Source organism: Rhinopithecus bieti, unplaced genomic scaffold (genome assembly GCF_001698545.2).
Source record: "Rhinopithecus bieti isolate Rb0 unplaced genomic scaffold, ASM169854v2 scaffold_44948, whole genome shotgun sequence".
Lineage (NCBI taxonomy): Eukaryota > Metazoa > Chordata > Mammalia > Primates > Cercopithecidae > Rhinopithecus > Rhinopithecus bieti.
The window spans coordinates 798,260-824,647 of NW_016818762.1; the positions used below are offsets into that span (position 1 = coordinate 798,260).

The window sequence follows — 26,388 nt, forward strand, 5'->3', positions numbered from 1 at the left end:
TTGGTTTTTGATCAGTTATTCTGAAAAGCTCAGCTACCCTAGAAGATAACCTATTCCTTGTGGGAATTAGTCATAGAAGTGCTCATCACAGAAAATCTGTCAACAGGATGATGGTTTACATCAAACATGGTCTCCCAAATAATAATAATAATAATAATAATAATAAAATCACACCATTTAGTCTAGTGCTCTTCAGCCCCAATACTATTTCCAATAGTACAAGTTAGACCTATTGGAAGTTAGGACACCCCAAGAGGAGGACCTGTTTAGTAAACTGGGGCCAGAATAAACACTCTCAACTCATTACCTAGTTCTTGGTCTGATGGCTCAATGTTATATCCGTAACCAACAAAAGTGCGCACAGCTTCCCGCAGGCTGTCCCTGTTTGACTTCTTGGTACGCTCGTCCAGTAATGCATATGGCACCAGACGGGGATTTCTTTTGTTCTTCAAATCCTATGTGAAGTCAGAGAAAAAAGGATGCCAAGAAAACATTTCACCTTCACCACAGCTCGCCCTGTTCACATATTCCCAGCAACAGTCCTGGCTTTCTGGCTGCTCTAGGTCTATGAGCGCTTCCCTCAGTGCCTTCACATTTACTAATGTACATACTTGCCACTTCTTCTCCAGATTAAATGGCTATAAATGGAAACATTTTACTAATGCTCAAAGCTAGCATTAAAAAACACTTTTGGCCGGGCGTGGTGACTCATGCCTGTAATCCCAGCACTTTGGGAGGCCGAGGTGGGCAGATCCCATGAGGTCAGGAGTTCGAGACCAGTCTGGCCAGCACGGTAAAACCCCATCTCTACAAACAATACAAAAATTAGCCGGGTGTGGTGGTGAGTGCCTGTAATCCCAGCTACCTGGGAGGCTGAGGCAGGAGAATCACTCGAACCCAGGAGATGAAGGTTGCAGTGAGCTGAGGTCATGCCACTGCACTCCAGCCTGGGTGACAGAGCGAGAGTCTGTCTCGTTAAACAAAACAAAACAAAACAAAAACACTTTTAATAATACCAGCCTGTGAATAAAATGAAGGGACACAGAATTGGTTAGAAACCTCCATTCCCAAGGCAAAGCAGATGGAGATTTGTATAATGATTTCCCTATGAAAGATCATATCATGATTTAGGTTGCTATAGCCTTCTCATGACAGCTTAACAAGCCTTCATGGAGAAACATCGGAAAAGGTGGCAGAGCCACAGTGTGTTCATTTCATGGCAAAGGACACACATTTGTAGTAATGTCCCTCTCAGTTCCTTAGGAGGGACTAAGAAGACAATAGGGACAATTGTAGAGATAAGTCACCCAAACTCATAAGTATAACAAGCTGTTTTGAACCTCTTCACTTGGCTGCTCCTCCTCCCCCCACAGTTTCCATAGTTGTATTCTTCCTGGCTTCCAGATGTGTGCAGGTTTGGAGGCTCCAGTATGAATTCACTAATGTGCACATAGCCACTCCTGAACTTCCCTGATACTAACCCCACCACTGGTGATTACTAAGATGAGAGAAACCATCTCAAGGAAAGAGGTGTGCCAGGTGGTTTGGGACTAAACTCTATCTAATTTCTTGCTGTGCTCTGGCTTTCAAGCTGCCTCCTGCTCAGGCCAAGACTTCTGCCCAGAAATCGTTGGCCCAGTGGACTAAAGTAAGGAGGCAAAAGCTTTTGGGCAGCTGGTTTGCTGCTCTGCTGGGCTAGCTTCCCCTCCATTTCATCCTCACCAGCAGATACGTGGGACCATCCCAGACATACTGCTGAGCTATGATGTGACCATTACAAATTCTGCCCAGCCCCATGATTCCATAAATAATGAACACACTGAGGTGTGAGGGACAGAGTGCAAAGGCAACCTCTTCCTTCTGATCTAACACATACCAACCCAAAATGGCATGTGGATGGATGATCCTATCTTCTAACTTTGCCAGCATGCCTGACCCAGCATTTCTTACCTGTTGGATGCCATAGGTCCACCCTTGTTTTATTCTGTCTTTTGCCCAAACATTGTGCGCATTTTCTGCAAGCTTATCCACTAAAATTTCTTGAGGAGGTAACAGCTTCACATCAGACAAATCCAAAGGGGCTGGCTTATAGCCATTGGACATCATATAGCTACAAGTAAATGTAAAAGTGCACTGTTTTAACAGATCTCCATGAGTTTCTCATTCCAGATTTTAGACCAAGAGCACATGGTAAGAATGCTATGCAAATAAGGCTATGGTCACAGGTCTCACTCTTTGGCTGAACGAATAGCTCAGCTCTGTTTCAAGTCTATAGACGAAGCCCCCAATCTACCATCCTCCTTCCCAACATATATAACATATTTCAAAGAAGACTTGAAAAAAGCAGACGGTCAGTACAAACCATCTTTATTTCTAAGAAAACTACCTCTGTTCTCTACAAATAATGGGCACATTAAGTATGCTGCAACATTACCAGAAGCCCGTCATCCCACTACAAAAACACACGAAGTCAAAACCAAGGTCTTGTTGGCAAATGTCTTCTTACAAATCAGCACAGAATAATCACTCAGTCGAAATGTAAAGGCTAAACTTTTACTTTCGGAATTCAAAAAGGGCCCGGTGCCGTGGCTCACGCCTGTAATCCCAGCACTTTGGGAGGCCAAGGTGGGCGGATCACGAGGTCAGGAGATCGAGACCATCCTGGCTAACACGGTGAAACCCCGTCTCTATTACAAATACAAAAAATTAGCCGGGCAGGCTGGCGGGAGCCTGTAGTCCCAGCTACTCAGCAGACTGAGGCAGGAGAATGGCGTGAACCCGGGAGGCGGCAGAGCTTACAGTGAGCCGAGATCGCATCACTGCACTCCAGCCTGGGTGACAGAGCAAGACCCCGTCTCAAAAAAAAAAAAAAAAAAAAAAAAGAAGGATGTCAGAGAATTTTTGAACTTAAAGTGATCTTAGCAGTTAGCTGTCCAGTCCAAGAGTCACAGCCTCAAATGTCTGTAAATTGACTGACAACGGGAAGAAGTGGAAGAGCTCTAGGTAGACACATCGTGTAAATGCAGAAGACTGGGGTATACTGTGGAGTGAAACTCAGGAAAGCAGATTGGCAGATTGTCACAGCTATGGGGGAATATGAGTTTAAATGTATCTATGGCATCCAGGCACGGTGGCTCATACTGTAATCCCAGCACTTTGGGAGGCCGAGGCAGGCGGATCACGAGGTCAGGAGATTGAGACCATACTGGTTAACATGGTGAAATCCTGTCTCTACTAAAAATACAAAAAATTAGCCAGGCATGGTGGTGGGTGCCTGTAATCCCAGCTACTCAGGAGGCTGAGGCAGAATGTTGTGAACTGGGGAGGCGGAGGTTGCAGTGAGCCAAGATCGCGCCACTGCACTCCAGCCTGGGCGACAGAGCAAGACTCTGTCTCAAAAAAAAAAAAAGAGAGAAAAAAAGAAAAAGGTATCTGTGGTCCTAGGGCCACTGACTGCCTGGGCCAAAGCCAGACTCCAACAGTGATGAACCATAGACTAGGGCTCAATCCATCCAGGACCTCTGAACAGCATGAGATGCAGGGTCTATTGTAGGTAGGTAGGTACGTAGAAGATAATGTTCTGCATCCACCTTTTCAGGACGCTGCTCTTGGGCAGAGGCAGGATGCACCGACTGTTGCATCCTGACCTCAGCAGCTTTGGCCAGCAGCCTGTCCCCCCACTGCAGCCTGTCAGATGTGCTTTTCTTGGTACTAGGAGTTGCGTGTGTGAGAGTGGATCTTGGAAGGTTAAGAAGAAAGAAGGGGGAAGATAAATGTTTGATTAAAGCTGGCACTGCTTGGCTCCTAAGTGATGATGACACCTGTGTGTGAACCCATCTGCACATCTGCTGGCATGCATGAGAGCAAGCAAACAAGGGAGCCAGTGGATGTGCCACTGAGCAGGCATTTGAATGTGCAAGGAAAAGAAATGTGCACCTCTGTCTGTAGCGGGAGAGAGAGTAGGACACAGGCAGACGTAGGGGGTCAAATGAACAGTGGCAGAGATACCCCTTCCACAAAGGACTTATAAGGCTGGTCCAGTGGCAGAGGAGTGACTCTCTGTCATGACTGTGAACCATTTTTAAGCTTTTGTGCTGAATGCTATTCTTACAGACCAAAGACAGAGCATCCATCTGAGGTCTCCACACCTCCTGGCTCAAAACTAACAGTATTAGTGCGAGGTCCAGGTAGAGGGGCAGAAAGAGGGAAAACCCTGAAATACTTCTTCACCAGGCTTCTATCTGAGGACTTCAGTGCCATCTAGGAAACAGGGGAGCCCTTCTGAGCTGGTGCTAGCAAGTACGTGGGCTGCTGTCTGTCTTGGTACCACCCTCCTGGATTAAAAATCCAGGCTGAAGCGTTAAAATCTTGAACCATTAAAAAAATCACTTACTTTTTGGGCAGTTTGACCTTCTTGAGATCCTCCTCAGCAGCTGGGTTAACATGAGCAATGTGACACCCCAGGGCCAGGAGGGTTCTGTGACACAACAGAAGAAGACCAAGGTCAACTGCAGTGTTAGGAACAGAAGGAACCCTAATTCACATCTGAGTTGAAAACAGACAAGAGCCATTCATTTAGACCAGGGGTCAGTAGACTTTTTCTGTAAGGAGCCAGAGAGTAAATGCCTTAGGCTTTGTGAGCCATACGTCTCTGTCACAGCTACAACTCTGTGATTACAGAGCAAAGCCAGCCATAGGCAATATGCAAACCAATGAGTCTGACTCTGTTACAAAAACAATCTATTTACAAAAATAGGTAGCTGGTCTGATTGTCCCATGCGCCATAATTTGCCAACTCCCAATTTAGATGATAGCAAGCATAAGATTACAAAAGAGAAATTTGTTAATTGCCTCTCTTGGAGACATTTTTCTATTTTATAAATTCGCATTAGAATTATATGCTGCTTCTAATTCCATGGAACAGATAGAATTCTAATACCCAGCCCCAGGTAGCAAATATTTACTGCATGATGCCTGTAAGTGCATAAGCTGTGCTTAACACCATGAAGTACAAAGCTGTACCTTCAAGAAGCACCAATGTAATTGAAGGTATCCCATGTGAGCCTGTGGGACAAGGGACCTTACCCAAGCATCGTTATGCCAACAAAACCACAAAGTTAAAATGTTCTGCAGTGACAACTAGAGAACAGGGAAATGCAAAGACAAGAGAACAGGTAGCAAGTCCCCAAAGAATTCAAAATGGGAGATACCAATTTGGGCTACAAAAGTTAACGTCTAAATTAGGCCCATGGGTAGCAACATAGAAGCAAAAGTTATTTTAAAATTGAATTTTAGTGAATCAAATCAGGTTTCCCAATGGGTTTTAGAAATGCTTTATCTTTTTTCCTTTATTTAATGTGAACTGCAGGAGGTACCTGGTCTTTTGATTCTAAGTTTCTTTTCTGCATCTTACCTTTTCCCTGTCCCTAGCAAATAGCAAATGGTTTCTTAAGAAATATAGTCAGTAATAATGGTGGATGGTTATGCTAAATCCTCTTGTGACATGATTCATCATCATCTCCTCTAATTTATTAGAATGTGCCATGTTTTCAGGCAAGAGATATATCTTTGCAGTTTAGTTATAATGCATTAAATCATCTACTCATTGTTTGTACAACTTCAGCTCAATTAAACACTCACTTCAAGGTTTCAGTCGACATTTGCAGGTTATAATTCTTCTCAGTTTCGGGGAGCTTTGAAAACTCCACAAGGCAAGGGTGTTGTCTTTTATTGTCATCTCGTATCTAGGTGGTGACATAAGAAAGAATGTGATTTAAGTTTTGACAGCTGGCACTGCACGGGAAAACAGAACAGAACATACTTTGAAACATGGCCCAGGCAATCCGTATCAGGCAAGACAAAGACAGCAACTTGCTGATAGGCAAACAGATGATCTCTCTAGTAAACGAGACACACAGTCTCCAAATTGCCAGTGGTTTGTGCTCTGTGGATTTATTTCTAGACAAGCATCTGCATTTTGAACATACTTTCCCAGAGAAGCAGTGTTACATGTGGTGGCCATGCTCTTGCTCCTCCAAAATTCACGTAAACATAATGTTACTGAAGAGGAACATTCTTCAGTATAGGACAGGCTACAGAATCTGGACCAGTGTTGTGCAGTAGAACCAAAAGTCAGCCACAAAAGTGAAGCATATTTGTAATTTCGAATTTTCTAGTAGCCATATTAGAAAATCAAAAAGAAAAGTTGAAATTAATCGTGTTTTATTTAACCTAATAAATGCAAAATAATCACTTTAACAAGTAATCAATAGAAGAAATTGTTTATGAGATATTTTACTTTTTTCCCCACACTAATCTTCAAAATCTGGTGACTATTTTACACTTTTAGTACATGTCAATCCAAACTAGTCACACTTCCAAATACTCGGCAACCACATGTGACTCACGGCTTTGTATTAGACAGTACATTTCTAGACATTAAGTAATTCATTCATTCAACAAACATTCGCTGAATGCCTGTACTACATGACAGACTCTGAGCTAGATATTAGGAGTTCAATAGTGAAGCCATCCTCATGTGGTGAGAATATTTTATGGTAGCTATATAAATACGTAAGTGTGGGAGTGCAGAGACTTTGTCAGTAACTAAACTAGAATGTGTGTCATCTGAGAGTGTCAGGGTAATAGGAAGCTTCAGAACTCACCTGTCCTTCTGCCTTCAGACATGACCTTACACAAATCATGGAACACAGTCAATTTACATTCTCTCTGAAAAATGATTTCCAGTGAAAGATTCCCTATCCTCCTCTGAGTGTCCATTAATCTTAGTGATACATCTGAAAACCATATTAAACAAGTTCTGATGCAAAACAATGAATCAGCCACTTTTCACTATCCACACAGAGATGACAACTTTTTTTCTGAAGGAGAGATGTAAGTATTCTGAAGCAGGTGCTGAGAAACAACGATATATCCCAAATAAAATAAACCAGTATTTGGGAATAAGAAGGGGGACAGACCTCTGGTTCTGTCTGTGAAAATCTGGTCTCCTCAGTGTTCCAGACTAGTGAATGCAATGAAAACTAGGCATGCAGCAGGAAGAACGGTTCCAGGTAACAAGGCAATCCCATCCTCCACCCCAGCCTGGCCACTGAGATACACACCTTGCCGAAAGTCCAGCCAAGCTCTATTTTATTCATTCCCCAAAGCTCGTGGATGTTTTCAGCTAGTCTGTCTCGGATCTTTTCGAGGTGAGGTGGCAAAACAACCTAAAAGAAAAGGAGCAAGTGAAAAGCCAGAACTATAAGAATCAATTGTATTGAAACCTATCATACAATCTACAGGAGTCAGGCACCCCACTTGAATTGGCACATCACCCAGGAGGAGCTGCAGTATCTGACCTCACTCTGCTTGACCCACATGCTCCCAGCTCTCCTCCCTCTTCCTTTCTTGGCTTCCTCTCTGCTCCTTGCTGCCTCTCTGACCATTGTCTTTTCTGTAGGTATATATGTTGCATGTTCTTCACATGTGAATGCTTGCCTCACCTTATTTTCTCTCTCCATGCTCTCTTACCCAGTAGATGATCACTCCCAAGTCAGGCCATTTCTAACCATGGTCTCAAGTTTAGACTCATGGTTCCAGCTGCCTACAGGATTCTTCTATTAAAGTGAGCTCAATATATTACTCAAAGCTGAATTTGATATTTTTCCTTCCAAATCTTTTTTCTCCTCCTGTTTTTATTTTCTCTTTTTGTTGCATGGCCCCACTACCTCTTTAAGCCTGGAAGTGATCCCATTATCTTTCCCTTGGCACTACTCCCCCCATCTAATCAGTCATGAAACCTGCCATGTTCATTTCCTAAGTGTCCTTCTGAGGAACCCCCTTCTCTCCATTACTCAACCTCATTATTTTCTCTGTAGACCATTCCAAGAGCCTTATAATTGGCCTCCCCCGCTCCCCACTGATCTATCCTCTACATTGCAGCCAGTGGGACAAGTTTACAACAAAAAATCATGTCAAAACACTCTCTAGTGTCACCCAAGTGTTCCTTGACACTAAGACTAGATGTATTAACCACACACACAGTGCTGTTCTTCAGTTCTCATCATAGTCTCTACAAACACATCCTTTTCAAACTTCTTGAAATTCTTCTAAAAGACCACACTGTTTCACAGTTCTGTGTCCTTGCATATGCAACCTTAACCTTTATTAATACTCCCCACTGTACACATCACACACACATAACCCCCACACACCCTTCCTTGGCACCTGGCAAATACCTTCAATGTTTATCCTCTCATATTTAGTTCAAATGTTGCCACCTTTGAGAAGTTTCCCCTGATTACCTAAAGGGAGAGTTCCTCTGTATTTTCCTGATGTTTTGCTCCTATCTCTCCACAGAGGTCATAAACTGGGAGCCTAAGTTTTTTTTCCTCTCAGATTCAATCCCTAGGAAATGGGAGATTTCATATAAAATTCCAGATTTCTAGTTTCTTTTGACAACTTAGAAGATGACTAGCACTGGACCCATACTTTTGCCTGGCATCTGTCAGCTAGAGCTGACATTTCAGGAGGACCTGCATGCTTGAGTGTCTGTGGCTTTTCCAGGTGCACGGTGCAAGCTGTTGATGGATCTATTATTCTAGAATCTGAAGGATAGTGGCCCTCTTCTCGAAGCTCCACTAGGCAGTGTCCCAGTGGGGACTCTGTGTGGGGGCTCCAACCCCACATTTCCCTTCCACACCATCCTAGTAGAAATTCTCCATGAGGACCCCACCCCTGCAGCAAAAGTCTGCTTGGACATCCAGGTGTTTCCATACATCCTCTGAAATCTAGGCAGAGGTTCCCAAACCTCAATTCTTGACTTCTGTGCACTCACAGGCTCAACACCATGTGGAAGCTACCAAGGCCTGGGGTTTGCACCATCTGAAGCCATGGCCTGAGCTGTACCTTGGCCCCTTTTAGCCATAGCTGGAGTGAAGTGGCTGGGTCACAGAGCACCAAATTCCTGGGCTGCACAAAGCAAGGGGCCCTAGGCCTGGCCCAGAAAATCATTTTTTCCTTCTAGGCCTGAGGGAGGGGCTACTGCAAAGGTCAATGACATGCCCTGGAGACATTTTCTCTATTGTCTTGGTGATTAACATTCGGCTCCTTGTTATATATGCAAATTTCTGCAGTGGGCTTGAATTTCTCCCCCAGAAAATGGTTTTTTTTTTTTTTTNCCCAAACCTCAATTCTTGACTTCTGTGCACTCACAGGCTCAACACCATGTGGAAGCTACCAAGGCCTGGGGTTTGCACCATCTGAAGCCATGGCCTGAGCTGTACCTTGGCCCCTTTTAGCCATAGCTGGAGTGAAGTGGCTGGGTCACAGAGCACCAAATTCCTGGGCTGCACAAAGCAAGGGGGCCCTAGGCCTGGCCCAGAAAATCATTTTTTCCTTCTAGGCCTGAGGGAGGGGCTACTGCAAAGGTCAATGACATGCCCTGGAGACATTTTCTCTATTGTCTTGGTGATTAACATTCGGCTCCTTGTTATATATGCAAATTTCTGCAGTGGGCTTGAATTTCTCCCCAGAAAATGGTTTTTTTTTTTTTTTTTTTTTTTTTTTTTTTTTTTTTGAGACAGAGTTTCACTCTTGTTGCCCAGGCTGGAGTGCAATGGCACGATCTCGGCTCACCGCAACCTCCGCCTCCCAGGTTCAAGCAATTCTCCTGCCTCAGCCTCCGTAGTAGCTGGGATTACAGGCATGTGCCACCACACCCGGCTAATTTTGTATTTTTAGTAGAGACAGGGTTTCTCCATGTTGGTCAGGCTGGTCTCGAACTCCCGACCTCAGGTGATTCACCCGCCTCGGCCTCCCAAAGTGCTGGGATTACAGGCGTGTGAGCCACTCCGCCCAGCCTGGGTTTTTCTTTTCTATTGCATCATTAGCCTGCAAATTTTTCAAACTTTTATGCTCTGCTTCCTCTTGAATGCTTCGCTGCTTAGAAATTTCTTCCCCCAGATACCCTAAATCATCTCTCTCAAATTCAAAGTTCCACAGACCTCTAGGGCTGGGGCAAAATGCCGCCAGTCTCTTTGCATAGCAGGAGCGACCTTTACTGCAGTTCTCAACAAGCTCCTCTATCTCCATCTGAGGCCCTCTTAGCCTGGACCTTATTGTCTATATCACTATCAGCATTTTGGTCAAGTCTATATCACTATCAGCATTTTGGTCAAGTCTATATCACTATCAGCATTTTGGTCAAAGTCATTCAACAAGTCTCCCCGATCAAAACTTTACCTCATTCTTTTGAACTCTTGTTGAGGCCAGCATCTTCTAGAAAGCCTTGTCTGAGTAACACACATGTTTCTGATTACTTAAGTCAGGAGAGGCAGCCCAGACAGGAGTCACACTCATGCTTCTACTCTCTGTCTGCTTGGGCAACAGCAGCCCTGTATCCATGGAGAAGCTCCTTCAGGCCTTGGCCTTCAAGCTTCTTGTCTATGAAGGAGTCCAGAAATGCCACAGTGGCATAAGGATTATTTTGAGCTGAAGACTTTGAAAAACAAATGACACAGGATGGGGCTTTTTCTGGACTCCTCTTATCTGCCTAAAAAAAGAACCCCCCCAAAGAATTCAACAATTTTTTTTCCCAGGGGAAACTGTCACGTACCACCAAAGAAAGGTCATCATCACACCTAAACACACTCTGTTACAGAACTATCGTATCTCCTATCCGTTCTCCTCAGGAATCATTTATCTTTCCCCAAAGACATTTATTTTCCCAGAAGTGCCCTTCTCCTTTCCCTATTAAGATGGTATATAAGCTCCAAATTCTGACTTCCTCCCTGAGCCACATTTCTTCGTGAATTCCATACCAGGTGATTAAAATTTTTTTTTCTCTCTAATCTGTCCGTATCAGTTTAATTCACAGGACCCCAAAAACAGAACCGAGGAGGGTAGAAGAAAAATTTTTCCTCCCTGACATCTAGAATACACAGGACCCAGATGATCTAATTCTTAGAATCACCTCTAGCTCACAACCCCCTCTCAATTTCCTATCAACATTCTTATTCCCCATCAAGGTACTCTGTGAAGCAGGCAGAGAAATACTGAAATGCTATCGAAAGTGATACAGCTTGGCTCTGTGACCCCATCCAAATCTCATCTTGAATTGTAATTCCCACGTGTCAGGGGAAGGGCCTGGTGGGAAGTGATCTGATCATAGGGGCAGCCTTTCCCCTTGCTGTCCTCATAATAGAGTTCTCATAAGATCTGATGGCTTAAAAGTGTGGCACTTCCCCCTTTGCTCTCTCTCTCCTGCTGCCTTGTGAAGAGGTGCTTGCTTCTCCTTCACCTTCTGCCATGATTGTAAGTTTCCTGAGGCCTCCTCAGCCATGCAGAACTGTGAGTCAACTAAACCTCTTTTCTTTATAAATTACCCAGTCTCAGGTAGTTCTTTATAGCAGTATGAAAATAGACTAATACATAGTCATTAGCCACAGGAGGTAAGAAGCAAACTCATGAACACATACACACAGATGAATATAATAGGGCCATATGAATATTATGGGGGAAATGCATGCCAGAGAAAGCCTGTAGGCTAAAAGAGCTACATTGTGCAAATTATTAACCCCAAGTGCCTTAGAGGCATGGTCTCTTTTCATTTATTTTCTACAACATCTAGAATAGTGATTCAAATAGCCCTGCTGTATATAAAATGCTGAAACATTTTATATGCCCCTTGTAACACCCTGTGATGTGTCTCTCTCAAAACACAGACCCTGGAGGGGAAAGAAAATATCCATTTATCAGCACTTTCAAAGCCCTCCATGCCATTCCCTGTTTCTCTCCCTTTTATTTTCCAACTCTTCTCCTACATGCTCCTCCCTCTTCCAAGAGCTCAGCCATATGAGAACATGCATTGCCACCTGTCTATACTTCTACTTTGTGTTTTTACTTCTGGGCCCTTATTTATCCCATTTCTTTTATATCACCCCTGGAGACCCTCCCCCATTAAAGCTTATTAAAGGCCCTAACTGAATTCCACCCTTACCACACAGACTTCTAGAAACATTCTAGCCTAAAGGATTTCTCTAGCATTTACTGGTACATACTGTTCATTTTGCATTTATTACATGTGGCCTTTTAAAACAATCATACATTTATGCTTCTTACATCTTTAACTTGGTTGAGAATTCCCAGAGAATACATCAATATTTCTGTCTATCCTTCACAGAATATAACACACATAGCAGGTGTTCACCATGTTCACTGACTGAGAAATCCTTAAAGACCCAATCGACGCACATGGTGAAAATGTGGAGAGTAATAGTTGTTCACATTACACAACAATTATGGAACATGTATATTAAGAAAGGTTCAAAGACAAGAAAGAATTAACTCTATGGCTTCATCTGTATCTGCTGTCTTTTGCTGGCAATTTGAACCTACCTGACTGGTGTCTATGGGGCATGGGATGAAAGAGGCTTGGGAGAGGAACTGGGTGGTACCCAAGAGATCTCTAACACCATCAGCATCACGTTTATATTCTTTGACAGGTTCCAATCTCATCTTCTCTTTTGGAAGTAAGGCTTCATAGCAAGGGGCATAGCCAGAGGGAGGCAGGAACTTAAACTCTCCATGACGCCCACCCATCAGGAAACGTACTCTGTCATTTGAAGACAGCAGAAATACAGAGGTTAAAAAAAATGCAGCCCAAATAAGTGAAAATTAAAGATCAATCCCTGCCTCCCACCCTCAACATAATTTTGTTGAGAAATGAATGACTTCAGATTAACCACGGCAAACATCCTCCAGTAGGTACCAAAACAGCAGAGGGGTAAGTGAGCACCAAGGCATGATCCTCAGCTGACCTATCATGGCTAAGTCCCTAAACACATATATACATAAACCATGAGGTTTTTAGAACCAAGTTTATCTGTACTCTAATAGGTAAATAATTACTATAGATATTACTGCAGTATTGAAAAGCATAACAGTGATAATGATGAGATTATTCTCTGTAAAGATCATATCGAAATTACAGTATGATAACTTCAACTCTTCTTGAGGGAAATTATCCACACATCGGTTAAAGAAAGCATGATGTAACTATATGGAGAAAGTAGTAAAATCTTATTTTAATATTCAAGGGAAAGACTAAGTAACATCAGAGTATTAATCACAAATGGTTCATGGCCAGCAAGGTTACTTAAAAATGTTACACTGTGGAGGCCACATTTCCCTGAAGCAGCCATATCGGGGTGGCTGTGAGGAGGCAGCCATGGCTGCATGGGGACAGATGGGCATCAAGCATTTGCTCACTGGGATGCCAGTGTCTTTCTTAGTATCATCCCCCTGATAGTACCCAATCCTGACACCCTGGCCCACCTCCTGCAGTGCTCACTGGCACTTCCCAACAAAGTGGGGAAGGACACTAAAGGTCTGACAGTAGCAGCAGGCAGGCTCTGATTACCACCATGCAGAAGTCTTTCAATATCGTAATTCAGCATTCTGGCTGAAAGTCAGCCTCATATACATGGGTTAGGTTAGGGTTAGACTGGACCCTAAAGTTCCCCACGCAAAAAGAAAAAGGTCAAAGTAAGCGATTTCAAAATGTTACTTCATATGATCCCAGGTTTATAATCAGAAATGGAGCTTTCACAAGTCAACTGCAACCACATTAAATTGATGAGGAAATACAACCAGTTTTCTATAATTAAAACATGGCAAGACATGGCACTCTGGAGGTTCAACAGTAATTGAACACTGGAAAAAAGTCAATATATATGCAGTGTTTACGTACAACATTCATTCCCCTCCCCTTCTCCATTTAACATATCTTTACTGAGCCCATACAATTAGCACTTGCTTTTGTACTGGGATTCAGCAATGAACAAGGTATACAGCATCCCTGGTGTCACAAAGCAGGTATTCTAGCAGACAAATAGGCGTACTTACTGATTGGGAGACATCTGATGGGGTTTTAAAAAGGGAGATGTGAATTCACTCAGGTAAGGGGTTGGCTGTTGGCATCAAGGAAGGCCTCTCTGACATGTGAGCTAACTCTGAGGGGTAAGGAAAAACCAGTGGGCTCAAGACCTGGAGGAGGAGCATTTCAGGCAGAGGAACAAGTGCAAAGGCTCTGAGGTGCAGAAGACCTTGGGTGGATCAGATAACAGGAAGGAAGGTGGTGTGGGTGAGAACACCATGAGCCTGAGTGGTAGGGCTGTATCAGGCAGGGTCTGTGAGCCCTGGCAAGGAGATAGGATTTTATTCCAAGTGGAAAGCTGCTGATGGGTTTTAATGTAAGGAAATGTAAGATTCCCCTAGTTGCCCTATGCAGATAGATCTGGGGACCAATGGGGAGGCTCCTGAAATAGTCACAGGGAGATAATGGTGGGGTGGACCGAGGTGATCCAAGCAGCCATACCCAGTTTTGTTTTGGAATTAGGCTTGTTCGGAATTGCTCATGGACTGAGTGTATCAGTGGAGGAGGGGATGAGGTATACGGAGAAAAGTTATGATTTGGCAAAACTTTCACAACAGAATGCTTTCCAATGGGCCTCACTTCCTTTCACTGGAACGTTTTGGTAGGGCAACCTTGCAAGATATTCTCAGTGTTGGCTGCCTAATTGTGATGGTGGAAACCTAATTGTGAAACTGGAAAATAAAGCCTCTTTTAAGTAAAGAGATGCTAAGGTTTTCTTCCTTCCCAATAAGAACACTTTAACTGAAAAGCATTTTATAAAATGCTGTTTTAAAATTAATTATAGAAATCATACAAAACCTCCCAGTTTCCTATTTTAAGGTACTCAATAATAATGATATAGAGTTAGAATCACAACTGTCCCTTGTGAATGTTCCTACATTAAGTATGTAATAGGGCACGATCTATGTGTATTAAGAATGCGAACAATGAAATTAAAACAAAATTGAGTCATTAGCCTGCAGTATTACTAATTTAGTGAACCTCAGGAAATAATGACTAAATCTTAACATTATTTGTTGAGAACTTCCCAATTCAATTGCAACATAACAGATTGTGTTACTGACATATGGAAACCATGGGATAAAATTGGATCTTTCTGGGCAAAGGATTGGTGTGGGAAATTTTCTGCCTCTCTCTTCTCATTGAGCATCTTTCCTGGGAGCAGCTGAATGCCTAGTAGCTTGTACAGCAAGTAAGCGTATTCCATTACTCACTAGCATATGGATTCCAAGAACAAGTAAATCGTCTCTTATGAGGATTTCTAGAGGAATTTAATTATTCATGAGCTCTCTTGCTAATTGTTGAGTTTCAAAATTTATCTTAGGTTTTAAAATCTGCTGGATAAGATAACAAATCAAGAAAGGTAGAGTTTCAGGTAGCATTTAATGAGAACAATGCTTAGTTTTTATATTCAGTTATTAAAAGCAGACTGATCATTTGGTTATAAATCTGAATCTTACGTCCTCTAATGGCCACATAAACTGTAAAATAAATTAACACAGGCAGGAATCAGTGTTTACTGCATACTGGAGCTTTGGTCTTCAAACATCATCGTGCTGTGCTTCAGTGGGTAGAAGAAAAGGTCCTGGATTGTTTCAGAAGTCCTGCAGATGAGAATCCCTGTGCCCTCAGCAGGCAGACTGAACAGACTATGGTCCCAGGCACACCCACTACCTGTGGCTCCTCCCCTCACTGCCTGTGAACAAACTGCCCAGAATCTGTGAGAAGGGATTCAACAAACCGCCACCAATATTGAAGGTCCCCCTCATAACTTGCCCTACTAGATCCAGACTGATGAGATCAAAGGTAATAACTAGGGAGATAAAATTTAGGTTTGAAGGGAATAACCAAAGAAGGAAACAAAGTATCTGAAACTCGCTTCAATTATCTGAGTATATGAAAGTGGGCTCCCCTCTGTCTCAGAGTTTTGGTTCAGGTCCCAAAGTTAGATGTATGAATCCATAATTCATAGGATGCTAAATATTTTCACATTCTAAAGTGAAGTGCCGAGTCAACTATGTAGGATATACAAAAAAAACAAAAAACAAAAAACTGTAAAACCAATTCTAACAGCCACAGCCTATCACACACCTCTAGATAAAGGAAAGAATTCCCTTGGAGAGAACGTTCAGGGAGAAAGGGAGAAGTGTTCTCCCTTTTTGGAAGCCAAATGATTAGGGCTTCAAGAAACCATGTAGAAGCTTGACAAGTGTCCTCAGGAGTTTACTGAGGGACACATTTTCCTGGTGACAGAGTTGACAGCGTGAGAAAGGGCTGCATGGAAAAGAGTTGCCCTTCCGCTCAGGGTGACGCCAAGGACTGTGCTCCCTAGAAGGCTGTTTAAGGACTCCATGAATGAGCCTACTGTCTGCCATCTTAAAAAGGGACTTCCCAGAAAGGCAAATGTCTGAGTAGAGATCAGAAACCCAGGGGCTGGGGGACGTGGGAAAGGGGATCTGGAGGGAGGTTTAGGGTCAGCCAGAGGGAGCAGCCAACAGAAGCGGTAAGGCTTGTGTCAAAAGAACTGTGGTCAGAAGTTCCCAGCCTGAGGCTAAGAAAACTACAAACAGATCCCAGAAAAGAAAGAGGCAGCAACTGTACAACTGCTACACAAAGACTCAATGCTACCTGGCAACAGCACTGACTCCATCAGACACGCTTCTTCTCCTGTCTTCTCTCCCTGCGGCTCAATTCTAGAGGGATCTGCAATAACAGCTGGCCTGTCAGGGAGGGGCAGACCAATGTGGAGAAGTAGCTACCTCATACCGCAGGCCCAAGCTGGGGGAGGGCTCAAGCTGTCAACTGGACACAAATTTTGATTTTAGATTCAAATAGACAGAACTTTCAAATGACTGACAAGATTGTTCTTGTTCCTAAAAGTAGCAATAAAAGCTACAGGACCTACCCACGAACTTACCCAGGGCCGTAAGTCCAGAGCACGGAGTTACAGGGGTAGAAGAAACAATCAAGTTAAATCTACCTAGTCCACTTCTCTCAGTCAATGGGTTACCTGGCACTTAATGTTTACCTTTTAAATCCTTTGCCTCATTCACAAACGAGAAATGTCCAATCGGAATGTGAATCTCCCCTCTCTACATGTTTTCCTCTCTGACTCCTTGAGTGCCATGGGCTCATTCAGCATCCCCAAAATGTTAAATTTAAAATAAAAAAGAGAATTTAAGAATTGATTTCATTACAATTAGTTCCTCTTTATCCTCAGATTTTCTCTACATTAATGGATTTTAAAATCAAATTCATTAATCAATTGAATCCTTTCCACCACAGCTCTTGTGTCACTTTCTGGAGTTCTTCCCGTAACTCAGATGTTCCATCAGCTCTCAAAGATTTTTTCCTTCTTAAAGTGTTTACAGTAAGCGACTCTGTCCTTAGATTCTTTCGCCTCAAAGATGAGCAACAGCTTCAGTAAGAGCTGCCTGGGAGTAGTGAAGTTTTGGGATGTGTAGAGGAAATGTTTATTTACTTGACTCATTTTGAAAACACAGGACAAATTATATTGAAAAATCTCTGCCAGCATTTTCGACTTCGTCTTTGAGATTTGTGCATTTTTGCTTGTTAATCTGCAGGAGAGATGGGACTACCTATTACAAATTCCCAGATTTGAAAGATTGACCCAGTAATTAAAAAAAAAAAAGTAAAAATCATGACAGAGCTGTGCTGTGCTCAAAGGGGTGACTAACCTTCCTTTCGTTGGGCTATCGTATTATTATTCAGAGCTTGCTAGCAAACGTGTAAAATCACTTTAGTCTTACAAGATGTCTTATTACTGTTATCTGCTATTGAATTCCTCCCAGAGAGCTGCAATAGAGTTTCACAGAAGTAAAGGATACAAGCTGTGGTTAAGAGGAGAAAGAATTAGCCAGCTTTTGCTGCCCTGAATTCAACTCGTAAGTCACGCTTCATAATTGCATCTTTAGCCCATATCGCTAAGACTGGAGAACAATCTGAATTATGGACATTCCCACATTCATATTTCTTTCTGGCTAGTGTTTGATGAAAGCTCAGGGCAATCCAGCCAGTGCCCATCATGTTCTCTGCAGAAGTATATTTATCTCAGCAATAATTTCCACAGCATTGACCACAGCAAGCTGGAAATAGCTAAGCTGTTGGTTACCTGAATTTTAGCCAAGTCTGGAGAATACCAACAAAAAACAAACAGCAACCACAAATACTATCTTTGGATACGGTTATTTTTATAAATTAGAGCTGGCAAAAAAAGTTATGTAAGATGATTAAAAAGATTTATGGGGAGTTTAACTATAGCCATAAAATATATTCTACTATGATAACTAACTCATTAATTTTTTGCAAAAACAATTAGCACCCAAATTTCACTATATCCTATGGCTTTCTGTATAATGCTCTCTACCTGATTCATGCCATTTGTGGGGTGGATATAAAATCAACTTTTAGTAAGAGCTTCCTGGCATCTAAGTAATTCAACCTTTTCGGTGCGCTATAAGGTACATATACCTCATCCCAAATTCTATTCTATAATGAATAGGGTTGTTACACTGGGGGCCTACTGCACTAATAATACTGTCTATAAACAAACCACATTGAGAAGAAAACTACGGAGGAATACTCATTAAGAGGAAAGAGGCTACGACATTGATTTGTGGGTTTTGTCAGTAATTACTCACGCCAACTTTGACTTCACTGTGGGTAAATCTAATTGAAAAAGATTTTTGCTCTTCATGTAGCTTTGCTCTTCGACGGTGGCTGGCAGGGACATCCTAATCAGGTATTATTAACAACATTGTTTGTAAGTATAAAAATTATTTAAAAAATTCAAGACAAGGATCTCAGTAAAGACCATTAAACAGGAGGAAACAGGCCTGTGAAAAAGAAATCTAATTTAGAAGCCATACAGAAGTTAAAAATAAATATGAGAAACAACTCTGAAGACTTCTATGATGGCAGAAAAAGAATCTCTTTCTAGACCGGCATAACACTTTGCATCTTGCTGGGAGAGATGCTATAAAACCAGGCATGTGTTCTACAGTATTGGCGAAAACAATACCTTCTTTTCAATTTCATTATAAAACACATTTCTTTTCAATAAGATACTTTAATTAACTTGGAATTCATATTGTGGTTTCTCTTTCTAGCTCTTTATTCAACTGAACTAAAGTAGTACAGAGAAGAACTGCTGGGTTTCAGCACCAAATCATACTTTACCAGTTGACGTAAGAATAACACCTGGGTTGTAGAATAGTTATTTGGTTTATTTTGATTTATGAGCAACTGGCTAGCCCCCAGTACAGGTCCTGCACTGACCCTGACCAAGGTCATCATGTGATGCGCTAGAGGCATTTCAGTAAAATGTATTTCCCAACTATGCAGGCCCTATGATTCCACGTCTCTTCAAATCACAACATGCTGTGAGATCCGAAGCCAGGAATATGTCAGAGCTGATAGTTTCCTGAGAGACAGGAGGCTTCAGTGACTTCAAGCCCCACTGCACATCCCACTGTCACTGCTTTTTAGCCTTCCACCTGTTCAGTTGCTATAAGCAAAAAGCTCTCAGAGCTAAGCTGTTGGTTCTTCAAGTCAACACATCTGGACCCTTCAGTTTCTTAAATTTCCTCAGCAGATGTGCCTCCTAAATGATTAGTCATCTCATTTTTCTTCTCTTGCAACTTTGCTTCTCTTTCATCTGTGCACTTAGAAGGCTGCGTGATCTGCTGACCTAGACACCAGATGCTAGAAACGTCTTCTACATGTGGATACCTTGCAGTCAACTATTTTTTCACCTGCTAACTGCAGTTCTTGTCAAGAGAGGATTCCAAAAAAATCCCCCCACTATCGTCTAAAAAATCACAGACACAAAAATCCTATCTCATTATTCTGAGGGAGACAGGAAGGATGAAGTAATGATTAAGAATAATTATGCAATATTTGAAAACATACTGTTCTCTAAACACAAAACGTGGAAAAGTCCATTAGCCAGGAGACTAGAGAAGATCCCTTCTTCATAGACCTAAATTTGCCTAAGTAGTTTTTTCAGATGACAGATGACATGCTTGTGAAATAGACATACTCCCTTTGAAAATCAGTAAAAAACAATGAGTGGGACATGGGCAAAATAAGTAAAAGTGGGAGGAGTATTAATGGTGGGTGACCAAGGCCACCAGCTACATAGGCAAATGCAGTCCTGGGAACTGACTGCTCAGAGTAACCTTGTTTCTTCAGGGAAGGTCCTCAGTCAAAGGGTGGATGACCTCAACACCATTGTGTTGTATTTATATTTGTACTCATTCTCTTTATTCCTAAGGAGTGGAGTGGGGAAGATGGAAAATAGGGCTAGAAGGTCCTTTCCCTCTTCCAGAAGGCCTTTACTCAATCAGTTTTCTTCTGGGCTTACAGTGCCTCTCTTGTCAACAACACTCCCCGTTTTCCATACACTTCTTACGGCTACCAATGAGAATAGCTCTATGTGGTATCCTCACATATTTAAAAAGACAGAATTGAGATGAAATACCCTCAGCACAGAAGAACTTTCAACTCTTAGAATACAGTGTCCGCAGATAGTGTAAGATTCCCTGGCTTGAATATGTGATGAGAAGATTTTCAGCCTCAGTAAAGCTTAATTCTACTGGTTCTCCATTTGTTACAAGAACCTCAGACAATGCCAATATGTAACTTTAGTATATTACATCCATTTATATGAATATGTTTGTAAATATGCTTGCGTATATATACAAACATACACATACATCCATCTCAAATTCCAGAGGGTGAGTACCATTCGCAAAGGACAATTCTTTACTTCTAAATAGTTTGTATAATTGAAACAGAACCAAAATCCTCCTTTGGAAAACGTATGAACATGTCTTGGTTTACCAATCGACATGAGGTGCTGAGGCCTACTAGAGTGGTTTCACCCCAAAAATCCCCTCCCTTGGACCTGGATCCCTGAAATGGTTTCTTTGTGATCCCAGATCTCAGTCCCTGCTTCCCACAACTCTCCTCCTGCCATGACCCCTTCCAGGGGCTTCCATGGACACTAGGATGATTCTATGTTGACACCAGTCTCCTGCTCAATTGATTGTGATCTCTTTAAAATACAGGGATGAAGAATGGCTGGGAAAAGTTTGGGAAAGAAGGGTTATTGTGCGATTTGCCTTACAGACATTAAAATGTATAACGTGGTTAAAATAATTAAAAATAGCCCCCAGCTGGTAGGTACAAGGAAAGAGGCAGAGAAATAGCAATAGTATATAGGAAAGCAGCATGCATAGCACAAGCCCAATTAAATGAACAATATTTAACTGTGTATATAAAAAGCTAATATGATTATCTCTGGGTGGTACTATTATGGGTTCTTGGTATTTTCTTTGACTTACATTCCTTTTGTGAAACAGAAAAACAAAAAACAATAGGAAAAAACCCAAGTTTTAAAGTATAAATCAGAAACTGGGAGAAATATTTGAAACCAATAAGAAACAGTTTAACATCCTTAATATAAATTATTACACATAAGTATGTGTAAATATGTAATATATTACATATACTATATAAAGTAATATGTAAATATATGACATATGTGTAAATATGTAAATATATTACATATACTATATAAAGTCAATATATACAAAATATGTAAGATGTCTACCAAAAAATGAGCATCAGAAAGGCTGAGAACACAAAATTAGCAAAAATACTGTGTTGGAAAAAATACATAAAAATAAGTATAAAAAATGTTTCACCACATTAGTAATAAAAAATCAAAATTAATCCTCTAAGGTACAATTTTCCAAATCAGCAAAGATTTGAAATAACCAATAACAGTAAAAATTAATAAGGATCCAATCAGTTGGACGTTCCCATATGTTGCTTTAAATGATACCCCAAGTCCTTTATCTGAAATCATTAGAGATGTGCTTCAGACTTTGGAATTCTTTAGAATTTTTAAAAAAGGTACCTGTTATGTACATTAAGCAGAAACTGCAGCCAGGCGAGGGGCAGCACATCATAATCAGACACATTAATATTTCCGCAGTTGAACATACAAATATTCACAATAAGTAGAATAAAGGAAAGACTGAAAACAGCCTCATTTCTGCTGATGACAGTTCCACCACAAAATGAGTTCAGGTTAGATTTTACTACAAAATGAGTTAGGAACAAATGTATGGTTTTCAGAGCTTTTTAGATTCTCAAGTTGTTGATAAGGAATTCTGAACTGTTCATAGAATCTTTCTCAAAATCAATTTGGCCACATAATTATAAATTTAGACTTTAAAAGGTACATGCATTTTGACCACTTTCAAGGAGGAACCAAATAGAAACATACAAAGAGTTATACTTCAGGATATTCATAAGAATTTTATTTACAACAATAAAAATGAAATTGGCATAGACTTGTAACAGCAGAGTAAATGCTGCCTTATGAAACAGTCAAATAAAGGGCTACTATATGGCCATGAAATCATTTTGAGAATACTCAATGACTCAGGAAAAGGCTCATTATTTATTGTTGAATAAAAGATAAGACATAAACTTCATATTTGGTGTGATATCAATTAAAAAATAGATGTATATTTGTAGAACAAAAGACTTGAAAAATATGCCAAAGAACTAATAGAGATTATAGTTAACCACTGGAATCATAGGTGATTTTTATTGTATTGTTCATAACTATGTCTTTGAGGTTTTTCTTATAATGAGCATGTAATACTTTCGTAATTATTAATTTTCAACACAGGATTTATCCTATTAATCTTACTGTTTATCTGAGTACATAATACAACCCCTGGGGGAGGTTTTACCACTAGAGATGGAGCAAATGACTCTGGTTGGCTCTCGCCCTAGCACCATCACTGTCCTGGGGAACTTAGTTCACAGTACTGAAGCCCTGAAGGAGACTGCTGGCTTCGCAGCTCAGAGCGGTGGTGGGGAGGTGGGGTAACTGCTACTCTCCGTGAAATCACAACCATAACTTACTTAACACCTGCTGAAAAGCTCATCACAGGGAAGAAGAGCCCATCTGTGTTGAAGTTCTCAAACATCCCCTGCACAGGTTGTCCATTGATGCGGAATGAAATGCTGGGCACGCCGAGGTCCAGGCAGCAGCTTACCACATCATCTGATCTCAGGAGGTGCTGGTTGATGGAAGCCACAGCTCTGGGAATCCGGCCTGGGGAGGAAAGAACAGGAAGAAGGCTGTGGAACTCTGGAGGCACCTGCGAGGCTGAGAAAGCCTCAGAGTCCTCTGGGGGAGATGGGGAGGTGTGATGGGTACCCAAGAGGTCCAGAGGTACTACTGCATTTGAAATGCAACTTTGCTTTTCCTGTGTGAGATGAGCAATGAGAAATGAATTCCTAAGCTGGTGAGTGGGCAGACTCCATGCCTGATTTGAGATGAGTCTCAGGGGAAATGCTCAAGCTGCTAAGAATGAGAAATAACAAAAACTGACCCTGTTCAATGTGTGTTCAGACTGTGGCCTGGTGTCCGAAGTAGCAGACAGAATGCTTTTGCTGGTGTAGCACTTCAGAGGTGGCTGGGGTGTGTGTGTGTTTAGTTTTAAGTGCTGAAAGACCTTTCTGTCTTCTACTTCCTCAAAAAGATTAGGCTGCTCTAGTGTTGAATAGAGAAGCCATCAGAGAGAAGAATGGCAAGGCTATCTAGCCATTAAACTATGCTACATAGGCTGGGCGCAGTGGCTCATGCCTGTAATCCCAGTACTTTGGGAGGCTGAGGCAGGTGGATCACCTGAGGTCAGGAGTTTGAGATCAGCATGACCAACATGGAGAAACCCCATCTCTACTGAAAATACAAAAGTAGCCGGGCATGGTGGTGCATGCCTGTAATCCCAGCTACAGGCTAAGAAAGCAGAATCGCTTCAACCTGGGAGGTGGAGGTTGCAGAGAGCCGAGATCGTGCCATTGCACTCCAGCCTGGGTAACAAGAGCAAAACTCCATCTCAAAAAACAAATAAAAAAAAACTATGTTACAGTTCACTTATTTGTTTTAAAGAACTTCATTATTTCAGGTAAGTGGGAAAACACATTGCCAGTTATATTCTGAATTGATTTAAAAACTTTTCTTCACATCTCTTTCATAAGATGATTTATCATTTCCCGACTTAAAGGAGTGAGGAAAATCACCTCTCTGCCTTCCTATCTTATATCATCTTATTCTGGAAATTCTAAAAGTAAAGATTAATAATTATAACCACCCACCCCTCCCCTGTTGGGTTTACATTTCTATTAGAAAGAGAGCAACAAAAGGGAAGTTAGGTTTTAAAATAGGGTTTCCAGCAAAAGATAAAAAGATACCTTGTTTCCTGATTACAGATTATTCATTATAAATGGTCACCACTTATACAGGAAAGTATACAAAAAGGCTGGGTGCTCATGCCTATAATCCCAGCACTTTGGGGCGCCAAGGCAGGCGGATCACTTGAGCTCAGGAGTTTGAGACCAGCCTGGTCAACACAGTGAAACTCTGTCTCTACTAAAAATACAAAAATTAGCTGGGCGTGGTGACACGCACCTGTAGTCCTAGCAACTTAGGGGGCTGAGGTGGAAAGATAGCTTGAACCCAGTAAGTGGAGGCTGAGGTGAACTGAGATCATGCCACTGTGCTCCAGCTTGAGCGACAGAACGAGACCTTGTCTCAAATAAATGCAAAAGAAAAAATATAACTCCATAAAAACCCTTCCAAATATATATGTACACGCACACTCTAGTTTGATGGAGTTATATGTATTTTACGGATTTACACATATACACACTCTTTTTTTTTTTTTTCTGAGTCTCACTCTGTCGCCCAGGCCGGAGTGCAGTGGCACTATCTCGGCTTCACTGCAAGCTCCGCCTCCCGGGTTCACGCCATTCTCCTGCCTCAGCCTCCCAAGTAGCTGGGACTACAGGTGCCTGCCACCACGCCCGGCTAAGTTTTTGTATTTTTAGTAGAGACGGGGTTTCACCGTGTTAGCCCGATCTCCTGACTTTGTGATCTGCCTGCCTCGGCCTCCCAAAGTGCTAGGATACAGGTGTGAGCCACCACGCCCGGCCCCACACATACACTTTTTATTCAAACTGGGGTATCCACTTTTTATCCAAAATCTGAAATGCTCCAGAGTCTGAAACATTTTGAGCACTGACATGATACCACAAGTGGAAAACTTCATACTCAGTCTCATGTGATAGGTCACAGTCAAAAAAGTCAAAATTTTGTTTCATGCACAAAACTATTAAAAATTTTGTATAAAATTACCTTCAGGCTTTATGGGTATTTATGAAACATAAAGGAATTTTGTGTTTAGAGTTGAGTCCCACCCCAAGGTCTCTTATTATGCATATGCAAATATTCCCAAACCCAAAAAAATCTAAAACCTGAAACATTTTGGTCCTAAGAATTTCAAATAAGGGATACTCAACCTGTAATAGATTCTAAACTAAGTGGTGAATTTTTAAAGGGTGAAATCACTGTGCTCCTTTTAATTAATAAAAAAGATGAGGTAGATCCCTCTAATTATTTTGGGTAATTGACAAAGCCATATTGCATTCCCTCCCACTCTTCCACAAGCAGTAATGAGGCTCTCCTCTGTGCCAGATACTACACCTGGGGCTGGGGATCAAAGACAGAAGACCTAATTCATGCTCTTAAGAAGCCCATAGTCTGGTGGGAAATGGACATTTAAATAAAAAATATACAATATGATAAATATTGGAATGAAGGTATGTATGTGTTGCCTTCTAGAAGGAGAGGAAGATGCCTGGGAATCTGTCTGAGAGCATGGGACACCTTGACACCTGGAGAATAAAAAGCTCACTAGATAAATGAGAAAGGAAGGAGCAAGAGAAGTGTCTAACACAGTTGCAGAATGGCTGGAGTTTGGTAAGGCTAGAAGGTGAGGGTTAATGAAGGCTGAATGAGGGAGATAGGACGGGGCAATAAAGCCGGACAGGAACATTGAGCTTGGACCACCTGCACAGCAAGAGTGCTGCTCCACACAAGGTACTCAATGCGTATCGGCAAATAGTCTGGGGTAGCCTTAGACTCTGTTTTTATAACTTTAATACCTTGCTTCACCACCGAGAAAGAGGAACAAGCTCCTAATCGTAGCGCCTACAGGTAAAATTATTTAAAAACAAAACAAAACTGAGCCCAGGTTGAAGAGTGTATGTTTGACTCTTTCAAATTTCTCCATTTGAGGACATTGAGTACCCTTAGCTCATTGTATGGAGTTTAGATAGCCAGCTTCCAGGATCTCTTCTTCCTCCTGTTCAAGTCTGTTATGAAAAAAATCTATGATATTAAAATTCAGCAAAGCTTGCAGTAATTGTCTCACCTTTAAGATTTATCTTACCGGGCCGGGCGCGGTGGCTCAAGCCTCTAATCCCAGCACTTTGGGAGGCCGAGACAGGTGGATCACGAGGTCAGGAGATTGAGACCATCCTGGCTAACATGGTGAAAC

General features: G+C 41.8%; 1 protein-coding gene across 1 annotated transcript in view; it reads right to left on the reverse strand.

Annotated features, from left to right (window-relative positions):
• Positions 1-26,388, reverse strand: part of RYR3 (ryanodine receptor 3) — a 580,605-nt gene that overhangs the window by 244,312 nt on the left and 309,905 nt on the right. The window contains exons 19-25 of the mRNA XM_017857433.1: positions 22,907-23,099; positions 12,400-12,616; positions 7,125-7,229; positions 5,641-5,744; positions 4,394-4,477; positions 1,951-2,110; positions 308-455 (exon numbers count right to left, since the gene is read on the reverse strand). Coding sequence (XP_017712922.1) covers positions 308-455; positions 1,951-2,110; positions 4,394-4,477; positions 5,641-5,744; positions 7,125-7,229; positions 12,400-12,616; positions 22,907-23,099 — 1,011 coding nt within the window. The remainder of the gene's footprint in view (positions 1-307; positions 456-1,950; positions 2,111-4,393; positions 4,478-5,640; positions 5,745-7,124; positions 7,230-12,399; positions 12,617-22,906; positions 23,100-26,388) is intronic.